Source organism: Salmo trutta, unplaced genomic scaffold, assembly GCF_901001165.1.
Source record: "Salmo trutta unplaced genomic scaffold, fSalTru1.1, whole genome shotgun sequence".
NCBI classification, from domain to species: Eukaryota; Metazoa; Chordata; class Actinopteri; order Salmoniformes; family Salmonidae; genus Salmo; species Salmo trutta.
Window position 1 is genome coordinate 2,937,037 of NW_021823154.1, and position 24,292 is coordinate 2,961,328.

At 46.3% G+C, this 24,292-nt stretch overlaps 1 protein-coding gene and 1 long non-coding RNA gene across 4 annotated transcripts in view; both read left to right on the top strand.

Annotated features, from left to right (window-relative positions):
• LOC115189478 (carboxypeptidase Z) overlaps positions 1–24,292 on the top strand; it is a 32,749-nt gene that overhangs the window by 2,663 nt on the left and 5,794 nt on the right. The window contains exons 2-13 of one of the 3 annotated variants that reach the window (XM_029748093.1): positions 2,768–2,800; positions 7,003–7,054; positions 8,026–8,209; positions 10,126–10,273; positions 11,350–11,491; positions 11,584–11,657; positions 12,227–12,471; positions 14,758–14,919; positions 19,132–19,290; positions 20,893–20,960; positions 21,317–21,384; positions 23,262–23,401. In XM_029748093.1, the coding sequence (XP_029603953.1) occupies positions 2,768–2,800; positions 7,003–7,054; positions 8,026–8,209; positions 10,126–10,273; positions 11,350–11,491; positions 11,584–11,657; positions 12,227–12,471; positions 14,758–14,919; positions 19,132–19,290; positions 20,893–20,960; positions 21,317–21,384; positions 23,262–23,401 (1,475 nt within the window). The remainder of the gene's footprint in view (positions 1–2,767; positions 2,801–7,002; positions 7,055–8,025; positions 8,210–10,125; positions 10,274–11,349; positions 11,492–11,583; positions 11,658–12,226; positions 12,472–14,757; positions 14,920–19,131; positions 19,291–20,892; positions 20,961–21,316; positions 21,385–23,261; positions 23,402–24,292) is intronic. The other 2 variants (XM_029748095.1, XM_029748094.1) reach the window with 2 other exon arrangements.
• LOC115189482 (uncharacterized) lies at positions 19,319–20,151 on the top strand. Its single transcript, XR_003876924.1, has 2 exons — positions 19,319–19,661; positions 19,945–20,151. It is a non-coding gene; the product is annotated as an uncharacterized LOC115189482 (long non-coding RNA).

A 24,292-nucleotide genomic window follows, 5' to 3' on the forward strand; every position in this document is an offset into this window, starting at 1 on the left:
CGCTGTCATCCAACACCATGATGAAAACAAAAGATCTGGCAGTTCAAAAGGGACAGATGGTCGTAGACCTTCATAAATCTGGTAACGGCTACAAGAAGATCCACAAACGATTGAATATATGACTGAGCTCTGTATTATATATTATTATATTATACCACTGAGCTCTGTCAGGGCAATTATTAAAACATTCAAAAGATATGGAACAGTTGAAAACCTCACGGATAGAGGACGCAAATGCATTTTGCCCCCCCCCCCCCCCCCCAGGATAGGGAGGAGGATGGTGAGAGAGGCAACAAAATCCCCAAGAATCACTGTGAAATAATTGCAGGCCTTGGTGGTGTCTTGAGGTCACCAGGTTTCAAAAAGCACCATCAGACGCCACCTCCACAACCACAGGCTCTTTGGAAGGGTTGCCAGAAGAAAGCCCTTTCTGACCCCAAGACACAGACGCAGCGCTTGGAGTTTGCCAAACGTCATTTACATTATGACTGGAAGAATGTGCTCTGGTCAGATGAGACCAAAATGTAACGTTTTGGTCAGATACAGCATCGGTATGTTTGGAGTCGAAACAGAGATGCATACAAGGAGAGGCACCTCATACCCACAGTGAAATATGGAGGGGGGGGGTCAGTGATGTTTTGGGGCTGTTTCAATTCCAGAGGTCCAGAGGCACTGATTGATAGCATAATTAATTCCACCAAGTATCAGGCAATTTTGGCTGACAATCTGGTTGCCTCTGCCAGAAGGCTGGGACTTGGCCGTAGGGGGACTTTCCAACAAGACAATGACCCGAAACAGACCTCAAGATCCACACAGAAATGGTTCTGTGACAACAAAATCAATGTTCTGCCATGGCCATCTCAGTCGCCGGACCTCAATCCAATAGAAAACCTGTGGGCTGAGTGGAAGAGGGCAGTTGATAAGCGCAAACCCAAGAATGTGAAGGATCTTGAAAGGATCTGCATAGACGAATGGTCCAAAATCCCTCCAAATGTGTTCCTTAACCTTGTCAAACATCACAGGAAAAGACCATGCTGTTATCCCTGCCAGAGGTGGTTGCACTAAGTACTAAATGAGGAGTGCCAATAATTATGAAACCTTGATTTTGGTTAAATTTATTTTGTATTAAATAATTGTATGATTTTGGTTGGTTCCAATGAAACATTAATAAAGTCCAGTATTTCTCACACGTTGGTATTTTGAGTTTATCTCTATAATTATATTGTTTATATTTTTAAAAGTATTGTTTGTGCATTGCCAGTCAGGGGTGCCAGTAATTTTGGAGCCCACTGTACATGGTAAGTCTGGGGGTTCTCAAGGAGATGTTAGAGAACCACTGCAATAGGCTACATAAAGTCTGGGGGTTCTCCAGGAGAGGTTATAGAACCACAGCAGTAGGCTACATAAAGTCTGGGGGTTCTCCAGGAGAGGTTATAGAACCACTGCAGTAGGCTACATAAAGTCTGGGGGTTCTCCAGGAGAGGTTATAGAACCACTGCAGTAGGCTACATAAAGTCTGGGGGTTCTCCAGGAGAGGTTATAGAACCACTGCAGTAGGCTACATAAAGTCTGGGGTTCTCCAGGAGAGGTTGGGGAACCACTGCAATAGTCTACATAAAGTCTGGGGGTTCTCCGGGAGAGGTTATAGAACCACTGCAGTAGGCTGCATAAAGTCTGGGGGTTCTCCAGGAGAGGTTATAGAACCACTGCAGTAGGCTACATAAAGTCTGGGGGTTCTCCAGGAGAGGTTATAGAACCACTGCAGTAGGCTGCATAAAGTCTGGGGGTTCTTCAGGAGAGTTTATAGAACCACTGCAGTAGGCTACATAAAGTCTGGGGGTTCTCCAGGAGAGGATGGAGAACCACTGCAATAGGCTACATAAAGTCTGGGGGTTCTCTAGGAGAGGTTATAGAACCACTGCAGTAGGCTACATAAAGTCTGGGGGTTCTCCAGGAGAGGTTATAGAACCACTGCAGTAGGCTACATAAAGTCTGGGGTTCTTTAGGAGATGTTGGAGAATCACTGCAGTAGGCTACATAAAGTCTGGGGGTTCTCTAGGAGAGGTTATAGAACCACTGCAGTAGGCTACATAAAGTCTGGGGTTCTCCAGGAGAGGTTGGGGAACCACTGCAGTAGGCTACATAAAGTCTGGGGGTTCTCTAGGAGAGGTTATAGAACCACTGCAGTAGGCTACATAAAGTCTGGGGTTCTCCAGGAGAGGTTGGGGAACCACTGCAATAGGCTACATAAAGTCTGGGGGTTCTCCAGGAGAGGTTATAGAACCACTGCAGTAGGCTGCATAAAGTCTGGGGGTTCTCCAGGAGAGGTTATAGAACCACTGCAGTAGGCTAAATAAAGTCTGGGGGTTCTCCAGGAGAGGTTATAGAACCACTGCAGTAGGCTACATAAAGTCTGGGGGTTCTCCAGGAGAGGTTGGGGAACCACTGCAATAGTCTACATAAAGTCTGGGGGTTCTCCAGGAGAGGTTAGAGAACCGCTGCAGTAGGCTGCATAAAGTCTGGGGGTTCTCCAGGAGAGGTTATAGAACCACTGCAGTAGTCTACATAACGTCTGGGGGTTCTCCAGGAGAGGTTATAGAACCACTGCAGTAGGCTAAATAAAGTCTGGGGGTTCTCCAGGAGAGGTTATATAACCACTGCAGTAGGCTACATAAAGTCTGGGGGTTCTCCAGGAGAGGTTATAGAACCACTGCAGTAGGCTACATGTACTTCTGTTATGATGTGTTCTGTATTTTGTATTTTGCAGGAAGATGCAACAATGGTCCAGATGAAGAAAAACGTAAGTGTTCACTGCCGTTTTTATTCTTATAAGAAAATACATAAATGTAAATATGGATTGTAAAATTTATCTTATGTATGATAGTCTATGTCAACCGTATAGCAGTACACTGTAGCTTACAGTTTTTATAGTGTACATACCACATGTGGATTTGTGTCAATACACCTACAGTTGGAGTCGGAAGTTTACATACACTGAGGTTGGAGTCATTAAAAAACTAGTTTTTCAACCACTCCACACAAACTATAGTTTTGGCAAGTCGGTTAAAATTACTTTTGCATGACACAAGTAATTTTTCCAACAATTGTTTACAGACAGATTATTTCACTTATAATTCAATGTATCACAATTTCAGTGGGTTAGGCGTTTGCATACACTAAGTTGACTGTGCCCTTAAACAGCTTGGAAAATTCCAGAAAATGATGTCATGGCTTAAGAAGCTTCTGATAGGCTAATTGACATCATTTGAGTCAATTGGAGGTGTACCTGTGGATGTATTTCAAGGCCTACCTTCAAACTCGGTGCCTCTTTGCTTGACATCATGGGAAAATCAAAAGAAATCAGCCAAGACCTCAGAAAAAATTGTAGACATCCACAAGTCTGGTTCATCCTTGGGAGCAATTTCCATACGCCTGAAGGTACCATGTTCATCTGTACAAACAATAGTACGCAGGTATAAACACCATGAGACCACGCAGCCATCATGCCGCTCAGGAAGGAGACGCGCTCTGTCTCCTAGAGATGAACGTACTTTGGTGCGAAAAGTGCAAATCAATCCCAGAACAACAGCAAAGGACCTTGTGAAGATGCTGGAGGAAACAGGTACAAAAGTATCTATATCCACAGTAAAACGAGTCCTATATCGACATAACCTGAAAGGCCGCTCAGCAAGGAAGAAGCCGCTGCTCCAAAACCGCCATAAAAAAGCCAGACTACGGTTTGCAACTGCATATGGGGACAAAGATCATACTTTTTAGAGAAATGTCCTCTGGTTTGATGAAACAAAAATATAACTTTTTGGCCATAATGACCATCATTATGTTTGGAGGAAAAAGAGGGACGCTTGCAAGCCGAAGAACACCATCCCAACCGTGAAGCACGGGGGTGGCAGCATGATGTTGTGTGGGTGCTATGCGGCAGGAGAGACTGGTGCATTTCACAAAATAGATGGCGTCATGAGAAAGGAAAATTATGTGGATATATTGAAGCAACATCTCGAGACATCAGTCAAGAAGTTGAAGCTTAGTCGCAAGTGGGTCTTCCAAATGGACAATGACCCCAAGAATACTTCCAAAGTTGTGGCAAAATGGCTTAAAGACAACAAAGTCAAGGTATTGGAGTGTCCATCACAAAGCCCTGACCTCAATCCTATAGAAAGTGTGTGGGCAGAACTGAAAAAGCGTGTGCGAGCAAGGAGGCCTACAAACCTGGCTCAGTTACACCAACTCTGTCAGGAAGAATGGGCCAAAATTCACCCAATTTATTGTGGGAAGCTTGTGGAAGGCTACCCGAAACGTTTGACCCAAGTTAAACAATTTAAAGGCAATGCTACCAAATACTAATTGAGTGAATGTAAACTTCTGATCCACTGGGAATGTGATGAATGAAATAAAAGCTGAAACAAATCATTCTCTCTACTATTATTCTGACATTTCACATTCTTAAAATAAAGTGGTGATCCTAACTGACCTTAGAAGGGGAATTGTTACTCTGATTAAATGTCAGGAATTGTGAAAACTGAGTTTAAATGTATTTAGCTAAGGTGTATGTAAACTTCCGACTTCAACTGTACATATCTGTATATTCTGATTATTGTCTGTCTGTGTATTCTGTTTATTGTCTGTATATTTTGTTTATTCTGTTTGTTGTCTGTATATTCTGTTTATTGTCTGTATATTCTGTTTATTGTCTGTATAGTCTGTTTATTGTCTGTATAGTCTGTTTATTGTCTGTATATTCTGTTTGTTGTCTGTATATTCTGTATATTGTCTGTATATTCTGTTTGTTGTCTGTATATTCTGTTTATTGTCTGTTTATTCTGTTTGTTGTCTGTATATTCTGTTTATTGTCTGTATATTCTGTTTGTTGTCTGTATATTCTGTATATTCTGTTTATTGTCTGTATATTCTGTTTGTTGTCTGTATATTCTGTTTATTGTCTGTATATTCTGTTTATTGTCTATATATTCTGTTTATTGTCTATATATTCTGATTATTGTCTGTATATTCTGTATATTCTGTTTATTGTCTGTATATTCTGTTTATTGTCTGTATAGTCTGTTTATTGTCTGTATATTCTGTTTATTGTCTATATATTCTGTTTATTGGCAGTACCCTTTAACAGAATCAAATTCCTTTACATGCAAATGTAGCAGGATGGAACAAGCTTGTACATAGATGTCTGTGTGCATCCCAAATGGCAGACTGTTGACTATATAGTGCACTACTTCTGCCCAGGGGCCATAGGGACTAGGGTGCCGTTTGGAACACCTCAGTAGTCTCAGAGAGGGCAGGAACATTAGTTAGGACCTGTGGGGGGGATGTTCTGTACGGTCACCTGTCTGTCTGGGATGATGTAAAATACAGTTATATAGATATCACTTCAGGAGATAACAGAGATATGTACTGTTAATTTTTTTTTAAACTTTGTAACGTTCAGAGAATGTTATTTAAAAACAAATTCATTCTAGGCAGAGTTGCAAATAAAAAAGCCATATCTCAGACTGGCCAATAAAAAGAAAATATTACGATGGGTAAAATAACACAGATACTGGACAGAGGAACTCTGCCTAGAAGGCCAGCATCCCGGAGTCGCCTCTTCACTGTTGACGTTGAGACTGGTGTTTTGCGGGTACTATTTAATGAAGCTGCCAGTTGAGGACCTGTGAGGTGTCTGTTTCTCAAACTAGACATTCAAATGTATTTGTCCTCATGCTCAGTTGTGCACCGGGGCCTCCCACTCCTCTTTCTATTCTGGTTAGAGCCAGTTTGCGCTTTTCTGTGAAGGGAGTAGTACACAGCGTTGTAAGATATCTTCAGTTTCTTGGCAATTTCCCGCATGGAATAGCCTTCATTTCTCAGAACAAGAATAGACCGAGGAGTTTCAGAAGAAAGTTCTTTGTTTCTGGCCATTTTGAGCCCGTAATCGAACCCACAAATGCTGATGCTCCAGATACTCAACTAGTTTAAAGAAGGCCAGTTTTATTGCTTCTTTAAATAGGACAACAGTTTTCAGCTGTGCTAACATAACTGCAAAAGGGGTTTCTAATGATCAATCAGCCTTTTAAAATGAACCTAACTGCAACGTTCTCAGAACCTCCCTGCAACGTTCTCAGAACCTCCCTGCAACGTTCTCAGAACCTCCCTGCAACGTTCTCAGAATCTCCCTGCACCCTAAAAATGTAAGTTCCAAGAACAGGCAAAATGTTCCATTTTACATGTCAGGAAACCTATGTCTTCGTTCCCAGAACGAATGAGAAACCAAAAACGTACTTTCCCACAACTTCCAAGGATCCAAATGTGCTGCTAGCTGGGTAATTTCCCTTAGGTCTTGAGTAAGTCCTACAACATAATTTAATCAACAAAGTAGACAGTAAAGTGTGACCAGGTTCAGTTGCCAAACGTTGTCCAGCAATGCAGATAGAAATGCCATGACTACAGCCGACATGACTCCTAGTTCTACGTGTCAGAGAAGCATAACATATTTCTATCTGAACGTTCCAAAATGTTGTGTCCTCTTCTTACCCCTAACCCTCCTCCCTCCTCTCTCCACTGCAGCAGTGTGATCAGAGATTAACCTGGGTTACTCCTCTTACCCCTAACCCTCCTCCCTCCTCTCTCCACTGCAGCAGTGTGATCAGAGATTAACCTGGGTTACTCCTTTTACCCCTAACCCTCCTCCCTCTTCTCTCCACTGCAGCAGTGTGATCAGAGATTAACCTGGGTTACTCCTCTTACCCCTAACCCTCCTCCCTCCTCTCTCCACTGCAGCAGTGTGATCAGAGATTAACCTGGGTTACTCCTCTTACCCCTAACCCTCCTCCCTCCTCTCTCCACTGCAGCAGTGTGATCAGAGATTAACCTGGGTTACTCCTCTTACCCCTAACCCTCCTCCCTCCTCTCTCCACTGCAGCAGTGTGATCAGAGATTAACCTGGGTTACTCCTTTTACCCCTAACCCTCCTCCCTCTTCTCTCCACTGCAGCAGTGTGTTCAGAGATTAACCTGGGTTACTGCAACGACCTGGACTACTCCAGGTGAGTCTTCAGGTTACCCTCCCTTACTATAGACATAGTGTTGTTGTGAAAATTCAATACCGAGAGAGACTTGTTCTTGGTCATTTCTTCAAACGATCATCTTTATTTTAATATCGATTGAATTATTGCAGCAATGAGACCGTCAGCCCACCAGTCTTCACTGACTGTTAGACTGAGAGTCTAGCCTTTACAGACGATGCACAGTTTTTATATAGCTGATACCAAGATTGCTTAGTCAGTCACTTCTAACCTTCCCATAAGCCACCTTGGTTATCTACGCAGGATGGTATTTGACTTAGTTTCCCAGATGCCAGGAAGATGAGACGATGAGGCATTGCTCTTAACTCTTCCAGGCTCTCTCTATCTGGAGTCACACACACCACATCTTGTCTATAGAATGCTGGCTTTTAGGTTTTTATCACCAACACAAATCAATTGTCAGCTTCAAGCTCTCTCTAGTAGAACCCATGTCCTCAACACCGAGACTAGCTGCAGGGTGTTAGAGTGGAGACCATAAAACACAGCATTAGCAGGACAGAAATATCTTACTGTTCGTTAAGTAAATAATTGTTACATAGAAAACAAATAAGGTGAATACATCATTTTTCCCTCACAGTGTGCAACCCAACTGGCACACTATTCCCTATGTAGTGCAGTACTTTTGACTTGGGCCCATAGGGGGTTCCCTCCCTTACCCTAGGGTGAAGATATTTCCCACATGGAAATGGAAGAGAATCACTTTGTTTGAGAAAAAACATGACCAATATGTCCTCATCTACTTGACTGATTCACAGATTGATCGACTAACTGACTAATTGATTAAATAATTGATTGATTGATTGACCTGATTGATTGACTGTTCAACAGACTGATCGCCAGATCCACAGATTAACAGACCACTCAAACGACAGACTGATCGACAGATCGACCAATCAACCAATTGATCAATTGCTCATCTCCTCTCTCCTTAGGACCATCTTCCCTAACATTCTAGGTCAGCGGTCTCGTCATGAGGTGGAGTCTGGAGCTGAGTACCTCCTCCTCTCTGTGATCCATGGTCTCCTCAACGGGGAGTGTTCCCCTGACATCCGTCTGCTGGGGTGCTCCGTCCTCGCCCCGCGCTGCCAAGACCTACCCAACCCCGCACCCGTCAAGGTGTGTCCCAGCTAGCACATTTAGTTCCAGCCTCTCACCAGTCAAGGTGTGTCCCAGCTAGCACATTTAGTTCCAGCCTCAAGGTGTGTCCCAGCTAGCACATTTAGTTCCAGCCTCGCACCAGTCAAGGTGTGCCCCAGCTAGCACATTTAGTTCCAGCCTCTCACAGGTCAAGGTGTGTCCCAGCTAGCACATTTAGTTCCAGCCTCTCACCGGTCAAGGTGTGTTCCAGCTAGCACATTTAGTTCCAGCCTCGCACCAGTCAAGGTGTGCCCCAGCTAGCACATTTAGTTCCAGCCTCACACCGGTCAAGGTGTGTCCCAGCTAGCACATTTAGTTCCAGCCTCAAGGTGTGTCCCAGCTAGCACATTTAGTTCTAGCCTCTCACCCGTCAAGGTGTGCCCCAGCTAGCACATTTAGTTCCAGCCTCAAGGTGTGTCCCAGCTAGCACATTTAGTTCCAGCCTCGCACCAGTCAAGGTGTGTCCCAGCTAGCACATTTAGTTCCAGCCTCAAGGTGTGTCCCAGCTAGCACATTTAGTTCCAGCCTCAAGGTGTGTCCCAGCTAGCACATTTAGTTCCAGCCTCTCACCCCTCAAGGTGTGCCCCAGCTAGCACATTTAGTTCCAGCCTCAAGGTGTGTCCCAGCTAGCACATTTAGTTCCAGCCTCAAGGTGTGTCCCTGCTAGCACATTTAGTTCCAGTCTCGCACCAGTCAAGGTGTGTCCCAGCTAGCACATTTAGTTCCAGCCTCACACCAGAAAAGGTGTGTCCCAGCTAGCACATTTAGTTCCAGCCTCACACCGGTCAAGGTGTGTCCCAGCTAGCACATTTAGTTCCAGCCTCTCACCGGTCAAGGTGTGTCCAAGCTAGCACATTTAGTTCCAGCCTCTCACCAGTCAAGGTGTGTCCCAGCTAGCACATTTAGTTCCAGCCTCGCACCAGTCAAGGTGTGTCCCAGCTAGCACATTTAGTTCCAGCCTCTCATCAGTCAAGGTGTGTCCCAGCTAGCACATTTAGTTCCAGCCTCAAGGTGTGTCCCAGCTAGCACATTTAGTTCCAGCCTCGCACCAGTGAAGGTGTGTCCCAGCTAGCACATTTAGTTCCAGCCTCGCACCCGTCAAGGTGTGCCCCAGCTAGCACATTTAGTTCCAGCCTCTCACCAGTCAAGGTGTGTCCCAGCTAGCACATTTAGTTCCAGCCTCGCACCCGTCAAGGTGTGTCCCAGCTAGCACATTTAGTTCCAGCCTCAAGGTGTGTCCCAGCTAGCACATTTAGTTCCAGCCTCTCACCAGTCAAGGTGTGTCCCAGCTAGCACATTTAGTTCCAGCCTCTCACCAGTCAAGGTGTGTCCCAGCTAGCACATTTAGTTCCAGCCTCTCACCAGTCAAGGCGTGTCCCAGCTAGCACATTTAGTTCCAGCCTCAAGGTGTGTCCACAGCTAGCACATTTAGTTCCAGCCTCGCACCAGCCAAGGTGTGTCCCAGCTAGCACATTTAGTTCCAGCCTCAAGGTGTGTCCCAGCTAGCACATTTAGTTCCAGCCTCTCACCAGTCAAGGTGTGTGTGCTAGAGGGGTTGGATACAGGATGGGTGTCCATTTTGTATAGATTAATACAGTATTCTGCTTCCCCTCCTTCCCCTCCTTCTCCCCCTCCTCCTTCCCCTCCTTCCCCTCCTTCTCCCCCTCCTTCCCCTCCTTCTCCCCCTCCTTCCCCTCCTTCTCCCCCTCCTTCTCCCCCTCCTTCTCCCCCTCCTTCCCCTCCTTCCCCTCCTTCTCCCCCTCCTTCCCCTCCTTCTCCCCCTCCTTCCCCTCCTTCTCCCCCTCCTTCTCCCCCTCCTTCTCCCCCTCCTTCCCCTCCTTCTCCTCCTCCTTCTCCCCCTCCTCCTTCCCCTCCTTCTTCTTCTTCTTCTAAAGTCGTGCCGCAGTGCATGTGAGGCGGTGAGGAAGGGGTGTGGCCACGCGTTCGAGGGCATCGACATGGCGTGGCCTTACTTCCTCGACTGTGACCGATTCTTCGCCAGCGAACAGGAAGGCTGTCACGACCCGCTGGCCCCGTTAAGAGGTAGCCCTACCGGAATTGTACACGTTAAAAAAAAAACTTGTTGAATATACAATAATTACACAATAAGAGTTTTTAATGTACTGTAACACAAATTGAATTTTAACATGTTAAACATGCATTCTACCCTGTCTTACAAAATAAGAGTTTTTACTGTACTGTAACACAAATATGATTTTTACACATTAAACATACATTCTACCTTGTCTTAGCATTCACAAATACCTGAAAAGCTAGTTTGGACGGAGTGCAAATACATTACAAATGTATTTGAAAGAGCTTATCAAGTAATTTAACATGACATGGACGAAACATCGGAGCAATCGTAATGTGTGTCCGCCCCTTTTTAAAATTTCCGCCTAAAACGACATACCCAAATCTAACTGCCTGTAGCTTAGGACCTGAAGCAAGGATATGCATATTATTGGTACCATTTGAAAGGAAACACTTTGAAGTTTGTGGAAATGTGATAGGATTGTAGGAGAGTATAACACATCAGATCTGGTAAAAGATAATACAAAGAAAAAAAACAACCGTTCTTCTGTATTTTTTTGTATCATCATATTTGAAATGCAAGAGAAAGGCCATAATGTATTATTCCAGCACAGCTGCAATTTAGATTTTGGCCACTAGATGGCAGCAGTGTATGTGCAACGTTTTAGACTGATCCAATGAACATTGCATTTCTGTTTAAAATGTTGTATCAAGACTGCCCAATTGTGCCTAATTTGTTTATTAATAACTTTTCATGTTCAAAACTGTGCACTCTCCTCAAACAATAGCATGGTATTATTTCACTGTAATAGCTGCTGTAGATTGGACAGTGCAGTTAGATTAACAAGAATTTAAGCTTTCTGCCCATATCAGATATGTCTATGTCATGGGAGATGTTCTTGTTACTTACAACCTCATGCTAATCGCATTAGCCTGCGTTAGCTCAACTGTCCCGTGGAAGGGACACCGATCCCGAAGAGTTTTAAAATGTGTTTCAGAAAACCAGTTATGATCAATTCAGCTAATCTCCCACCCCCTTCCTCCCTATCTCCCCCCTCCCTCCTCCTTCACCCTCCCCCTCTCAGCCAGACAGGAAGTGGCTTTCTCCAACCTGTCTCCAGACGAACCTTCCACCATCATTCAGTTCACGTACCACTCCAACGCCCAGATGTACAGCGTTCTGAAGAGGACTGCTGCCAAGTGCTCTCACATCTCCCGCACCTACAGGTACTGCCTGTGTTCTGCTGCTGTTTACTTTGACAGGAAATATCCCCTCAGGGATGGATAAACTACTGATCTGTGTGTCTGTATATCTACAGTATCGGACGCAGCACAGAGGGGAAAGACCTCCTGGCCATAGAGTTCACAGACAACCCCGGAGGGCACGAACTGCGTGAGTGTGTAATGATTTCTGGGGTTTGAAATGCACAGCAATGAGGCAAGTCAGCTAGGGAGCCCATTGGTTCAGGGCTAGTTGAGTATCTCCTGTGTTTTAAATCCTATTGGTACAGGGCTAGTTGAGTATCTCCTGTGTTTTAAATCCTATTGGTACAGGGCTAGTTGAGTATCTCCTGTGTTTTAAATCCTATTGGTACAGGGCTAGTTGAGTATCTCCTGTGTTATAAATCCTATTGGTACAGGGCTAGTTGAGTATCTCCTGTGTTTTAAAGCCTATTGGTACAGGGCTAGTTGAGTATCTCCTGTGTTTTAAATCCTATTGGTACAGGGCTAGTTGAGTATCTCCTATGTCTTAAATCCTATTGGTTCAGGGTTAGTTGAGTATCTCCTGTGTTTTAAATCCTATTAGTTGAGGACCTCCTGTGTCTTAAATCCTATTGGTACAGGGCTAGTTGAGGACCTCCTGTGTCTTCTAAGATGAACTTTGACACAGGTTTTGTCTTGAGCAATTCCTTTCCTGTGTCTCTCACCCCCTCCTTACTCCCCCATCTCCCCCCTCCTCAGTGGAACCAGAGATCAAGTTGGTTGGCAACATGCATGGCAACGAGGTCCTGGGTCGTCAGTTGCTGCTCTACCTGGCCCAGTACCTGTGTTCCGAGTATCTCCTTGGCAACCAGCGTATCCAGACGCTCGTAAACACCACGCGCATCCACATCCTGGCATCCATGAACCCCGACGGTTACGAGCTGGCGGCCGCCGAGGTAGAGGATAGCAACGACCCGGAACAACAACCACACCACAACCAGGAAGTAAATCACAAATAAATAAAAAAAACGTCGAAGCCGGGTCCGACCAACCGCCGCGTAGAGATAGAAAGAGGCCACACCTCCTATCTTCTCCATTATATAGCGTCTGTGACAGCATGTGTTGGGGCACTCTCTTTCTAAGCTTGTCTCTTTTCCAACTGCCTATCATCTACCTGAGCTCTCCTATTGGTTCAGCCCCTCCCACTACCAGAGAGACAGAGTGATAGTGTCCTTAACCAATCAACAAGGGCAGTCAGTAAGACTGTTGTCATGGAAATGCAGTGCCATTTATTTATTTTTGTAACTGTGTTTAACGTCGAAGAAATAACACTGATAGAAATCCCCCAAAAATGTTTTTATTAAAATTACAAATAGTAGATGTTTAATAGATAGAACGTCTAGTTGTTGTTTTCCTCAACAGCTGGCAGTGGGAAGCTCTATTCTCTTCATCATCATGTTGTCAAACCAGGGATTTCTGGGCCATCTTCTTCACAGAAACAGCATGTCATGTCCTGTCCAACTACTGACCGGACTCTCGGGTGGCGCTGCCGTCTATGGCGCTGCATCAAAGTACCAGAAGTGTCACTACAGACACCCTGGTTCGAATCCAGGCCATATCACAACCGGCTGTGATGGGGAATCCCTTAGGACGGCGCACAATTGGCCCAGCGTCGTCCGGGTTTGGCCGGTGTAGGCCGTCACTTTAAATAAGAATTTGTTCTTAACTGACTTGTTTAGTTAAAGAAAAGGTTTAAATAAAAAAAATGTTTACTGGACAACTTGTTCTCTCCAGACGGATTACATAGTCTGTCCCTAAATTATGCCTTGTATAGGGAACGATCATGTGACTTGACTGGGAAAATATCTGGGCCCTCTTCCGGGTCACATGGTCAACGAAACACTCCTGACCTCTTATATTCATCCTGTCCAATCACATTCTTCTCATCGACGTGACTTCCATGTCTTCCAATTACCCATGATGGTTCACTCTTCACTCCTCCCCGTCATGCACCTGCAGGGTCGTGTGGTGTTGAACCATGTCTAGGGTCACAACCTTTAGCCTCTGTGTGTGTTTCTACGTCTGTGTGTTTGTGTAGGGTCACGACCTTTACCCTCTGTGTGTGTTTCTACGTCTGTGTGTTTGTGTAGGGTCACGACCTTTACCCTCTGTGTGTGTTTCTACATCTGTGTGTTTGTGTAGGGTGACGACCTTTACCCTCTGTGTGTGTTTCTACGTCTGTGTGTTTGTGTAGGGTCACGACCTTTACCCTCTGTGTGTGTTTCTACGTCTGTGTGTTTGTGTAGGGTCACGACCTTTACCCTCTGTGTGTGTTTCTACGTCTGTGTGTTTGTGTAGGGTCACGACCTTTACCCTCTGTGTGTGTTTCTACGTCTGTGTGTTTGTGTAGGGTCACGACCTTTACCCTCTGTGTGTGTTTCTACGTCTGTGTGTTTGTGTAGGGTCACGACCTTTACCCTCTGTGTGTGTTTCTACATCTGTGTGTTTGTGTAGGGTCACGACCTTTACCCTCTGTGTGTGTTTCTACGTCTGTGTGTTTGTGTAGGGTCACGACCTTTACCCTCTGTGTGTGTTTCTACGTCTGTGTGTTTGTGTAGGGTCACGACCTTTACCCTCTGTGTGTGTTTCTACGTCTGTGTGTTTGTGTAGTGTCACGACCTTTACCCTCTGTGTGTGTTTCTACGTCTGTGTGTTTGTGTAGGGTCACGACCTTTACCCTCTGTGTGTGTTTCTACGTCTGTGTGTTTGTGTAGGGTCACGACCTTTACCCTCTGTGTGTTTGTGTAGGGTCACGACCTTTACCCTCTGTGCGTGTTTCTACGTCTGTGTGTTTGTGTAGGGTCACGACCTTTACCCTCTGTGTGTGTTTCTACGTCTGTGTGTTTGTGTAGGGTCACGACCTTTACCCTCTGTGTGTGTTTCTACGTCTGTGTGTTTGTGTAGGGTCACGACCTTTACCCTCTGTGTGTGTTTCTACGTCTGTGTGTTTGTGTAGGGTCACGACCTTTACCCTCTGTGTGTTTGTGTAGGGTCACGACCTTTACCCTCTGTGCGTGTTTCTACGTCTGTGTGTTTGTGTAGGGTCACGACCTTTACCCTCTGTGTGTTTGTGTAGGGTCACGACCTTTACCCTCTGTGCGTGTTTCTACGTCTGTGTGTTTGTGTAGGGTCACGACCTTTACCCTCTGTGTGTTTGTGTAGGGTCACGACCTTTACCCTCTGTGTGTTTGTGTAGGGTCACGACCTTTACCCTCTGTGTGTTTGTGTAGGGTCACGAGCTCAACGGTTGGACGGTGGGTCGCACCAACGCTCAGAACCTAGACTTGAACCGGAACTTTCCTGACCTGACGTCTATTCTCTACCGGAATCGTAGGATCAAACGCTTCCGCACCGACCACATCCCCATCCCAGACTCTTACTGGTTTGGTAAGGTATGTATCAACGTCTTGCTACATTGGTGTCGGTAGTGGGATGGCGCCAGTGAGGCCATTGGAGAGGTGTGTACACATGAGGGATCTAACTAGCATCTCTATAGCAAGTCCCTCAGGTGTAGGTACATCTCAGATGGAATGGGAAATTAGCTTTCTGTTGATGTTGGAAAGTACAGGACATTCCTACTGTTTTGGTAATGTACAGGATAATCCTACTGTTTTGGTAAGGTACAGGATAATCCTACTGTTTTGGTAAGGTACAGGATAATCCTACTGTTTTGGTAAGGTACAGGTAAGGTAAGGTACAGGACATTCCTACTGTTTTGGTAAGGTACAGGTAAGGGACGGTACAGGTAAGGGAAGGAACAGGTAAGGGAAGGAACAGGTAAGGTAAGGTACAGGTAAGGCAAGGTACAGGTAAGGTACAGGTAAGGTAAGGTACAGGTAAGGGAAGGTACATGTAAGGGAAGGTACAGGTAAGGGAAGGTACAGGTAAGGGAAGGTACAGGTAAGGGAAGGTACAGGTAAGGGAAGGTACAGGTAAGGGAAGGTACATGTAAGGGAAGGTACAGGTAAGGGAAGGAACAGGTAAGGTAAGGTACAGGTAAGGCAAGGTACAGGTAAGGTACAGGTAAGGTAAGGTACAGGTAAGGGAAGGTACATGTAAGGGAAGGTACAGGTAAGGGAAGGTACAGGTAAGGGAAGGTACAGGTAAGGGAAGGTACATGTAAGGGAAGGTACAGGTAAGGGAAGGTACAGGTAAGGGAAGGAACAGGTAAGGGAAGGTACAGGTAAGGTAAGGTACAGGTAAGGCAAGGTACAGGTAAGGTAAGGTACAGGTAAGGCAAGGTACAGGGAAGGTACAGGTAAGGGAAGGTACAGGTAAGGTAAGGTACAGGTAAGGCAAGGTACAGGTAAGGGAAGGTACAGGTAAGGTAAGGTACAGGTAAGGGAAGGAACAGGTAAGGTACAGGTAAGGTACAGGTAAGGTACAGGTAAGGTACAGGTAAGGGAAGGTACAGGTAAGGGAAGGTACAGGTAAGGGAAGGAACAGGTAAGGCAAGGTACAGGTAAGGTAAGGTACAGGATAATCCTACTGTTTTGGTAAGGTACAGGATAATCCTACTGTTTTGGTAAGGTACAGGTAAGGTAAGGTACAGGACATTCCTACTGTTTTGGTAAGGTACAGGTAAGGGACGGTACAGGTAAGGGAAGGAACAGGTAAGGGAAGGAACAGGTAAGGTAAGGTACAGGTAAGGCAAGGTACAGGTAAGGTACAGGTAAGGTAAGGTACAGGTAAGGGAAGGTACATGTAAGGGAAGGTACAGGTAAGGGAAGGTACAGGTAAGGGAAGGTACAGGTAAGGGAAGGTACATGTAAGGGAAGGTACAGGTAAGGGAAGGAACAGGTAAGGTAAGGTACAGGTAAGGCAAGGTACAGGTAAGGTACAGGTAAGGTAAGGAACAGGTAAGGGAAGGTACAGGTAAGGTACAGGTAAGGGAAGGTACAGGTAAGGGAAGGTACAGGTAAGGGAAGGAACAGGTAAGGCAAGGTACAGGTAAGGTAAGGTACAGGATAATCCTACTGTTTTGGTAAGGTACAGGATAATCCTACTGTTTTGGTAAGGTACAGGTAAGGTAAGGTACAGGACATTCCTACTGTTTTGGTAAGGTACAGGTAAGGGACGGTACAGGTAAGGGAAGGAACAGGTAAGGGAAGGAACAGGTAAGGTAAGGTACAGGTAAGGCAAGGTACAGGTAAGGTACAGGTAAGGTAAGGTACAGGTAAGGGAAGGTACATGTAAGGGAAGGTACAGGTAAGGGAAGGTACAGGTAAGGGAAGGTACAGGTAAGGGAAGGTACATGTAAGGGAAGGTACAGGTAAGGGAAGGAACAGGTAAGGTAAGGTACAGGTAAGGCAAGGTACAGGTAAGGTACAGGTAAGGTAAGGTACAGGTAAGGGAAGGTACAGGTAAGGTACAGGTAAGGGAAGGTACAGGTAAGGGAAGGTACAGGTAAGGGAAGGAACAGGTAAGGCAAGGTACAGGTAAGGTAAGGTACAGGATAATCCTACTGTTTTGGTAAGGTACAGGATAATCCTACTGTTTTGGTAAGGTACAGGTAAGGTAAGGTACAGGACATTCCTACTGTTTTGGTAAGGTACAGGTAAGGGACGGTACAGGTAAGGGAAGGAACAGGTAAGGGAAGGAACAGGTAAGGTAAGGTACAGGTAAGGCAAGGTACAGGTAAGGTACAGGTAAGGTAAGGTACAGGTAAGGGAAGGTACATGTAAGGGAAGGTACAGGTAAGGGAAGGTACAGGTAAGGGAAGGTACAGGTAAGGGAAGGTACATGTAAGGGAAGGTACAGGTAAGGGAAGGTACAGGTAAGGGAAGGTACAGGTAAGGTAAGGTACAGGTAAGGGAAGGAACAGGTAAGGTACAGGTAAGGTACAGGTAAGGTACAGGTAAGGTACAGGTAAGGGAAGGTACAGGTAAGGGAAGGTACAGGTAAGGGAAGGAACAGGTAAGGCAAGGTACATGTAAGGGAAGGTACAGGTAAGGGAAGGTACAGGTAAGGGAAGGTACAGGTAAGGTAAGGTACAGGTAAGGCAAGGTACAGGTAAGGTACAGGTAAGGCAAGGTACATGTAAGGCAAGGTACATGTAAGGGAAGGTACAGGTAAGGGAAGGAACAGGTAAGGTAAGGTACAGGTAAGGTAAGGTACAGGTAAGGTAAGGTACAGGTAAGGGAAGGAACAGGTAAGGTAAGGTACAGGTAAGGTAAGGTACAGGTTAAGGCAAGGTACAGGTAAGGTACAGGTAAGGCAAGGTACAGGTAAGGGAAGGTACAGGTAAGGGAAGGTACAGGTAAGGTAAGGTACAGGTAAGGGAAGGTACAGGTAAGGGAAGGAACAGGTAAGGTAAGGTACAGGTAAGGTAAGGTACAGGTTAAGGCAAGGTACAGGTAAGGTACAGGTAAGGCAAGGTACATGTAAGGGAAGGTACAGGTAAGGGAAGGTACAGGTAAGGGAAGGTACAGGTAAGGTAAGGTACAGGTTAAGGCAAGGTACAGGTAAGGTACAGGTAAGGCAAGGTACAGGTAAGGGAAGGGAAGGTACAGGTAAGGGAAGGTACAGGTAAGGTAAGGTACAGGTAAGGGAAGGTACAGGTAAGGTAAGGTACAGGTTAAGGCAAGGTACAGGTAAGGTACAGGTAAGGCAAGGTACAGGTAAGGTAAGGTACAGGTAAGGGAAGGAACAGGTAAGGTACAGGTAAGGTACAGGTAAGGTACAGGTAAGGTACAGGTAAGGGAAGGTACAGGTAAGGGAAGGTACAGGTAAGGGAAGGAACAGGTAAGGTAAGGTACAGGTAAGGTAAGGTACAGGTAAGGCAAGGTACAGGTAAGGTACAGGTAAGGCAAGGTACATGTAAGGCAAGGTACATGTAAGGGAAGGTACAGGTAAGGGAAGGAACAGGTAAGGTAAGGTACAGGTAAGGTAAGGTACAGGTAAGGTAAGGTACAGGTAAGGGAAGGAACAGGTAAGGTAAGGTACAGGTAAGGTAAGGTACAGGTAAGGCAAGGTACAGGTAAGGTACAGGTAAGGCAAGGTACAGGTAAGGCAAGGTACATGTAAGGGAAGGTACAGGTAAGGGAAGGTACAGGTAAGGGAAGGTACAGGTAAGGTAAGGTACAGGTTAAGGCAAGGTACAGGTAAGGTACAGGTAAGGCAAGGTACAGGTAAGGGAAGGGAAGGTACAGGTAAGGGAAGGTACAGGTAAGGTAAGGTACAGGTAAGGGAAGGTACAGGTAAGGTAAGGTACAGGTTAAGGCAAGGTACAGGTAAGGTACAGGTAAGGCAAGGTACAGGTAAGGGAAGGGAAGGAACAGGTAAGGGAAGGTACAGGTAAGGTAAGGTACAGGTAAGGGAAGGGAAGGAACAGGTAAGGGAAGGTACAGGTAAGGTAAGGTACAGGTAAGGGATATGTGTAATTTACCTGATCTGATTAATAATGTAAGTATTTTGGTCCTGATCTGTGATGGGGAAAACACCCATCTCTCTCATGTCACTCAGACGGTGTGAGGTGGTCATCCTCTGAATAACTGTTGTCTGCTGTTTGTGAAGAAATAGACAGCTGATCCTGCTGCTTGGACAGGGAAAAACTCTCCTCTCTTCTCCTCTATCATCTTCCCCTCTCTCCTGTCATCTCTCAGGTAGCTTCAGAGACCTATGCAGTGATGAAGTGGATCAGGTCTGTGCCGTTTGTCCAGTCTGCTAGCCTCCATGGTGGAGAGCTGGTGATCTCTTATCCCTTTGACTTCTCTAGACACCTCTATGAAGAGAGGATGTTCTCCCCTACACCTGATGAACAGGTACCCTGTCCTACACCTGATGAACAGGTACACTGTCCTACACCTGATGAACAGACACCCTGTCCTACACCTGACCAACAGGTACCCTGTCCTGTCCTACACCTGACCAACAGGTACCCTGTCCTGTCCTACACCTGACCAACAGGTACCAGGTCCTACACCTGATGAACAGGTACCCTGTCCTGTCCTACACCTGACCAACAGGTACCCTGTCCTACACCTGACCAACAGGTAACCTGTCCTACACCTGACCAACAGGTACCCTGTCCTACACCTGACCAACAGGTACCCTGTCCTGTCCTACACCTGACCAACAGGTACCCTGTCCTACACCTGACCAACAGGCACCCTGTCCTACTCCTGACCAACAGGTACCCTGTCCTGTCCTACACCTGACCAACAGGTACCCTGTCCTACACCTGACCAACAGGCACCCTGTCCTACTCCTGACCAACAGGTACCCTGTCCTGTCCTACACCTGACCAACAGGTACCCTGTCCTGTCCTACACCTCACCAACAGGTACCCTGTCCTGTCCTACACCTGACCAACAGGTACCCTGTCCTGTCCTACACCTCACCAACAGGTACCCTGTCCTGTCCTACACCTGACCAACAGGTACCCTGTCCTGTCCTGTCCTACACCTCACCAACAGGTACCCTGTCCTGTCCTACACCTGACCAACAGGTACCCTGTCCTGTCCTAAACCTGACCAACAGATACCCTGTCCTGTCCTACACCTGACCAACAGATACCCTGTCCTGTCCTACACCTGACCAACAGGTACCCTGTCCTGTCCTACACCTGACCAACAGGTACCCTGTCCTGTCCTACACCTGACCAGCAGGTACCCTGTCCTCCACCTGACCAACAGGTACCCTGTCCTGTCCTACACCTGACCAACAGGTACCCTGTCCCGTCCTCCAGCTGACCAACAGGTACCCTGTCCTACACCTGACCAACAGGCACCCTGTCCTGTCCTACACCTCACCAACAGGTACCCTGTCCTCCAGCTGACCAACAGGTACCCTGTCCTACACCTGACCAACAGGTACCCTGTCCTACACCTGACCAACAGGTACCCTGTCCTGTCCTACACCTGACCAACAGGTACCCTGTCCCGTCCTACACCTGACCAACAGGCACCCTGTCCTGTCCAACACCTGACCAACAGGTACCCTGTCCTGTCCTACACCTGACCAACAGATACCCTGTCCTGTCCTACACCTGACCAACAGGTACCCTGTCCGACACCTCACCAACAGGTACCCTGTCCTGTCCTACACCTGACCAACAGGTACCCTGTCCTGTCCTACACCTGACCAACAGGTACCCTGTCCTGTCCTACACCTCACCAACAGGTACCCTGTCCTGTCCTACACCTGACCAACAGATACCCTGTCCTGTCCTCCACCTCACCAACAGGTACCCTGTCCTGTCCTCCACCTGACCACCAGGTACCCTATTTCGTATTTAGTGCACTACTTTGGACCCATAGTGCTATTTGGGACGAACACATAATTTATGTCAGGTATGAAAACCTCTTCTGTTCCCAGGCCAGAAAATGCCATTTTGAAGAGTTTGACTGTGTCCCTCTCTGCAGGCGTTTAAGCAGCTGGCCCGGACGTACGCAGACTCTCACGCCAGCATGGCCGACAACAACACAGAGAGGTGACTATATTCCTAGCTATTATTATGAATGATTATATTACCCCCTGTTACATGACCTATATATTGTGTCAGAGGTCTCCTCCTCCTCCTCCTCCTCCTCCTCCTCCTCCTCCTCTCCTCCTCATAACATTACTGCTAGATGACATATATATTGTATATTCTAGGTGTGGAGCGTCCTTCATCAGGACCAGAGGTCTCCTCCTCCTCCTCCTCCTCCTCATAACATTACTGCTAGATGACATATATATTGTATATTCTAGGTGTGGAGCGTCCTTCATCAGGACCAGAGGTCTCCTCCTCCTCCTCCTCCTCCTCATAACATTACTGCTAGATGACATATATATTGTATATTCTAGGTGTGGAGCGTCCTTCATCAGGAGCGGAGGCATCATCAACGGAGCTCTGTGGTACAGCTTCCCAGGGGGTACGGAACCTTCTGTATCTTCTCCTCTCCTCCTCGTTACATTCTGTCTCCTCTCCTCCTCTCCTTCTCCTCTCCTTAACCTCTCCCTCTTATTCCTGTCTCTCTGTCTGTTAACTGTGTGTCTAGTCAATACCTGTGTGTCTAGTGTATATATATATATATACACTGCTCAAAAAAATTAAGGGAACACTTAAACAACACAATGTAACTCCAAGTCAATCACACGTCTGTGAAATCAAACTGTCCACTTAAGAAGCAACACTGATTGACAATACATTTCACATGCTGTTGTGCAAATGGAATAGACAACAGGTGGAAATTATAGGCAATTAGCAAGACACCCCCAATAAAGGAGTGGTTCTGCAGGTGGGGACCACAGACCACTTCTCAGTTCCTATGCTTCCTGGCTGATGTTTTGGTCACTTTTGAATGCTGGCGGTGCTTTCACTCTAGTGGTAGCATGAGACGGAGTCTACAACCCACACAAGTGGCTCAGGTAGTGCAGCTCATCCAGGATGGATCTGTGGCAAGAAGGTTTGCTGTGTCTGTCAGCGTAGTGTCCAGAGCATGGAGGCGCTACCAGGAGACAGGCCAGTACATCAGGAGATGTGGAAGAGGCCGTAGGAGGGCAACAACCCAGCAGCAGGACCGCTACCTCCGCCTTTGTGCAAGGAGGAGCAGGAGGAGCACTGCCAGAGCCCTGCAAAATGACCTCCAGCAGGCCACAAATGTGCATGTGTCTGCTCAAACGGTCAGAAACAGACTCCATGAGGGTGGTATGAGGGCCCGACGTCCACAGGTGGGGGTTGTGCTTACAGCCCAACACCGTGCAGGACGTTTGGCATTTGCCAGAGAACACCAAGATTGGCAAATTCGCCACTGGCGCACTGTGCTCTTCACAGATGAAAGCAGGTTCACACTGAGCACATGTGACAGACGTGACAGAGTCTGGAGACGCCGTGGAGAACGTTCTGCTGCCTGCAACATCCTCCAGCATGACCGGTTTGGCGGTGGGTCAGTCATGGTGTGGGGTGGCATTTCTTTGAGGGTCCGCACAGCCCTCCATGTGCTCGCCAGAGGTAGCCTGACTGCCATTAGGTACCGAGATAAGATCCTCAGACCCCTTGTGAGACCATATGCTGGTGCGGTTGGCCCTGGGTTCCTCCTAATGCAAGACAATGCTAGACCTCATGTGGCTGGAGTGTGTCAGCAGTTCCTGCAAGAGGAAGGCATTGATGCTATGGACTGTCCCGCCCGTTCCCCAGACCTGAATCCAATTGAGCACATCTGGGACATCATGTCTCGCTCCATCCACCAACGCCACGTTGCACCACAGACTGTCCAGGAGTTGGCGGATGCTTTAGTCCAGGTCTGGGAGGAGATCCCTCAGGAGACCATCCCCCACCTCATCAGGAGCATGCCCAGGCGTTGTAGGGAGGTCATACAGGCACGTGGAGGCCACACACACTACTGAGCCTCATTTTGACTTGTTTTAAGGACATTACATCAAAGTTGGATCAGCCTGTAGTGTGGTTTTCCACTTTAATTTGAGTCTGACTCCAAAATCCAGACCTCCATGGGTTGATAAATTGGATTTCCATTGATTATTTTTGTGTGATTTTGTTGTCAGCACATTCAACTATGTAAAGAAAAAAGTATTTAATAAGATTATTTCATTCATTCAGATCTAGGATGTGTTATTTTAGTGTTCCCTTTATTTTTTTGAGCAGTGTATATAGGTACGGTGTGTGTGTGTGTGTGTGTGTGTGTGTGTGTGTGTGTGTGTGTGTGTGTGTGTGTGTGTGTGTGTGTGTGTGTGTGTGTGTGTGTGTGTGTGTGTGTGTGTGTCCTAACTCTCTACTTCTCCGGTACCGTAGGCATGTCAGACTTTAACTACCTCCACACTAACTGTCTGGAGATTACGGTGGAGCTGGGCTGTGACAAGTTCCCTTCTGAAGAGGAGCTCTACCCAGAGTGGCTCAGGAACAAGGAGGCCCTGCTCAGTTTCATGGAGTCGGTGGGTCTGCCTCTCTATAGCCCAGCGACCAGGCAGCCATTTTGTGCCGTAGTTATACCGTAGAAGGCTTGTGTGTTATCTCATCATTTTTGGAACATGTTTGATGTCCTTATCAGTGGTGGCTGGTGGGCAGAGATATATGAGGACAGCTGGCTCTTTGTAATGGCTGGAATGGAATACATGGAACTGTATATTGAACACATGGAAAACATGTGATTGATGTGTCTGATACCGTTCCATTCATTCCAATACAGTCATTATGTTAAAACCTCTTAATTAAAGATCTTCCCCTTTTTCCAATTTTCGCCTAAAATGACATACCCAAATCTAACTGCCTGCAGCTCAGGACCTGAAGCAACGATATGCATATTATTGATACCATTTGAAAGGAAACACTTTATAGTTTATGGAAATGTGAAATTAATATAGGAGAATATAACACATTAGATCTGGTAAAAGAAAACACAAAGAAAAAAACAATCATTCTTTTTTGTTGTACCATCATCTTTGAAATGCAAGAAAAAGGCCATAATGTATTATTCCAGCCCAACTGCAATTTAGATTTTGGCCACTAGATGGTAGCAGTGTATGTGAAAAGTTTTAGACTAATCCAATGAACCGTTGCATTTCTGTTAAAAATGTTGTATCAAGACTGCCCAAATGTGGCTGATTTGTTTATTAATAACTTTTCATATTCATAACTGTGCACTCTCCGAAAAACAATAGCATGGTATTCTTTCACTGTAATAGCTACTGTAAATTGGACAGTGCAGTTAGATTAACAAGAATTGAAGCTTTCTGCCCATGTCAGATATGTCTATGTCCTGGGAAATGTTCTTGGTTACTTACAACCACATGCTAATCGCATTAGCCTACGTTAGCTCACCCGTC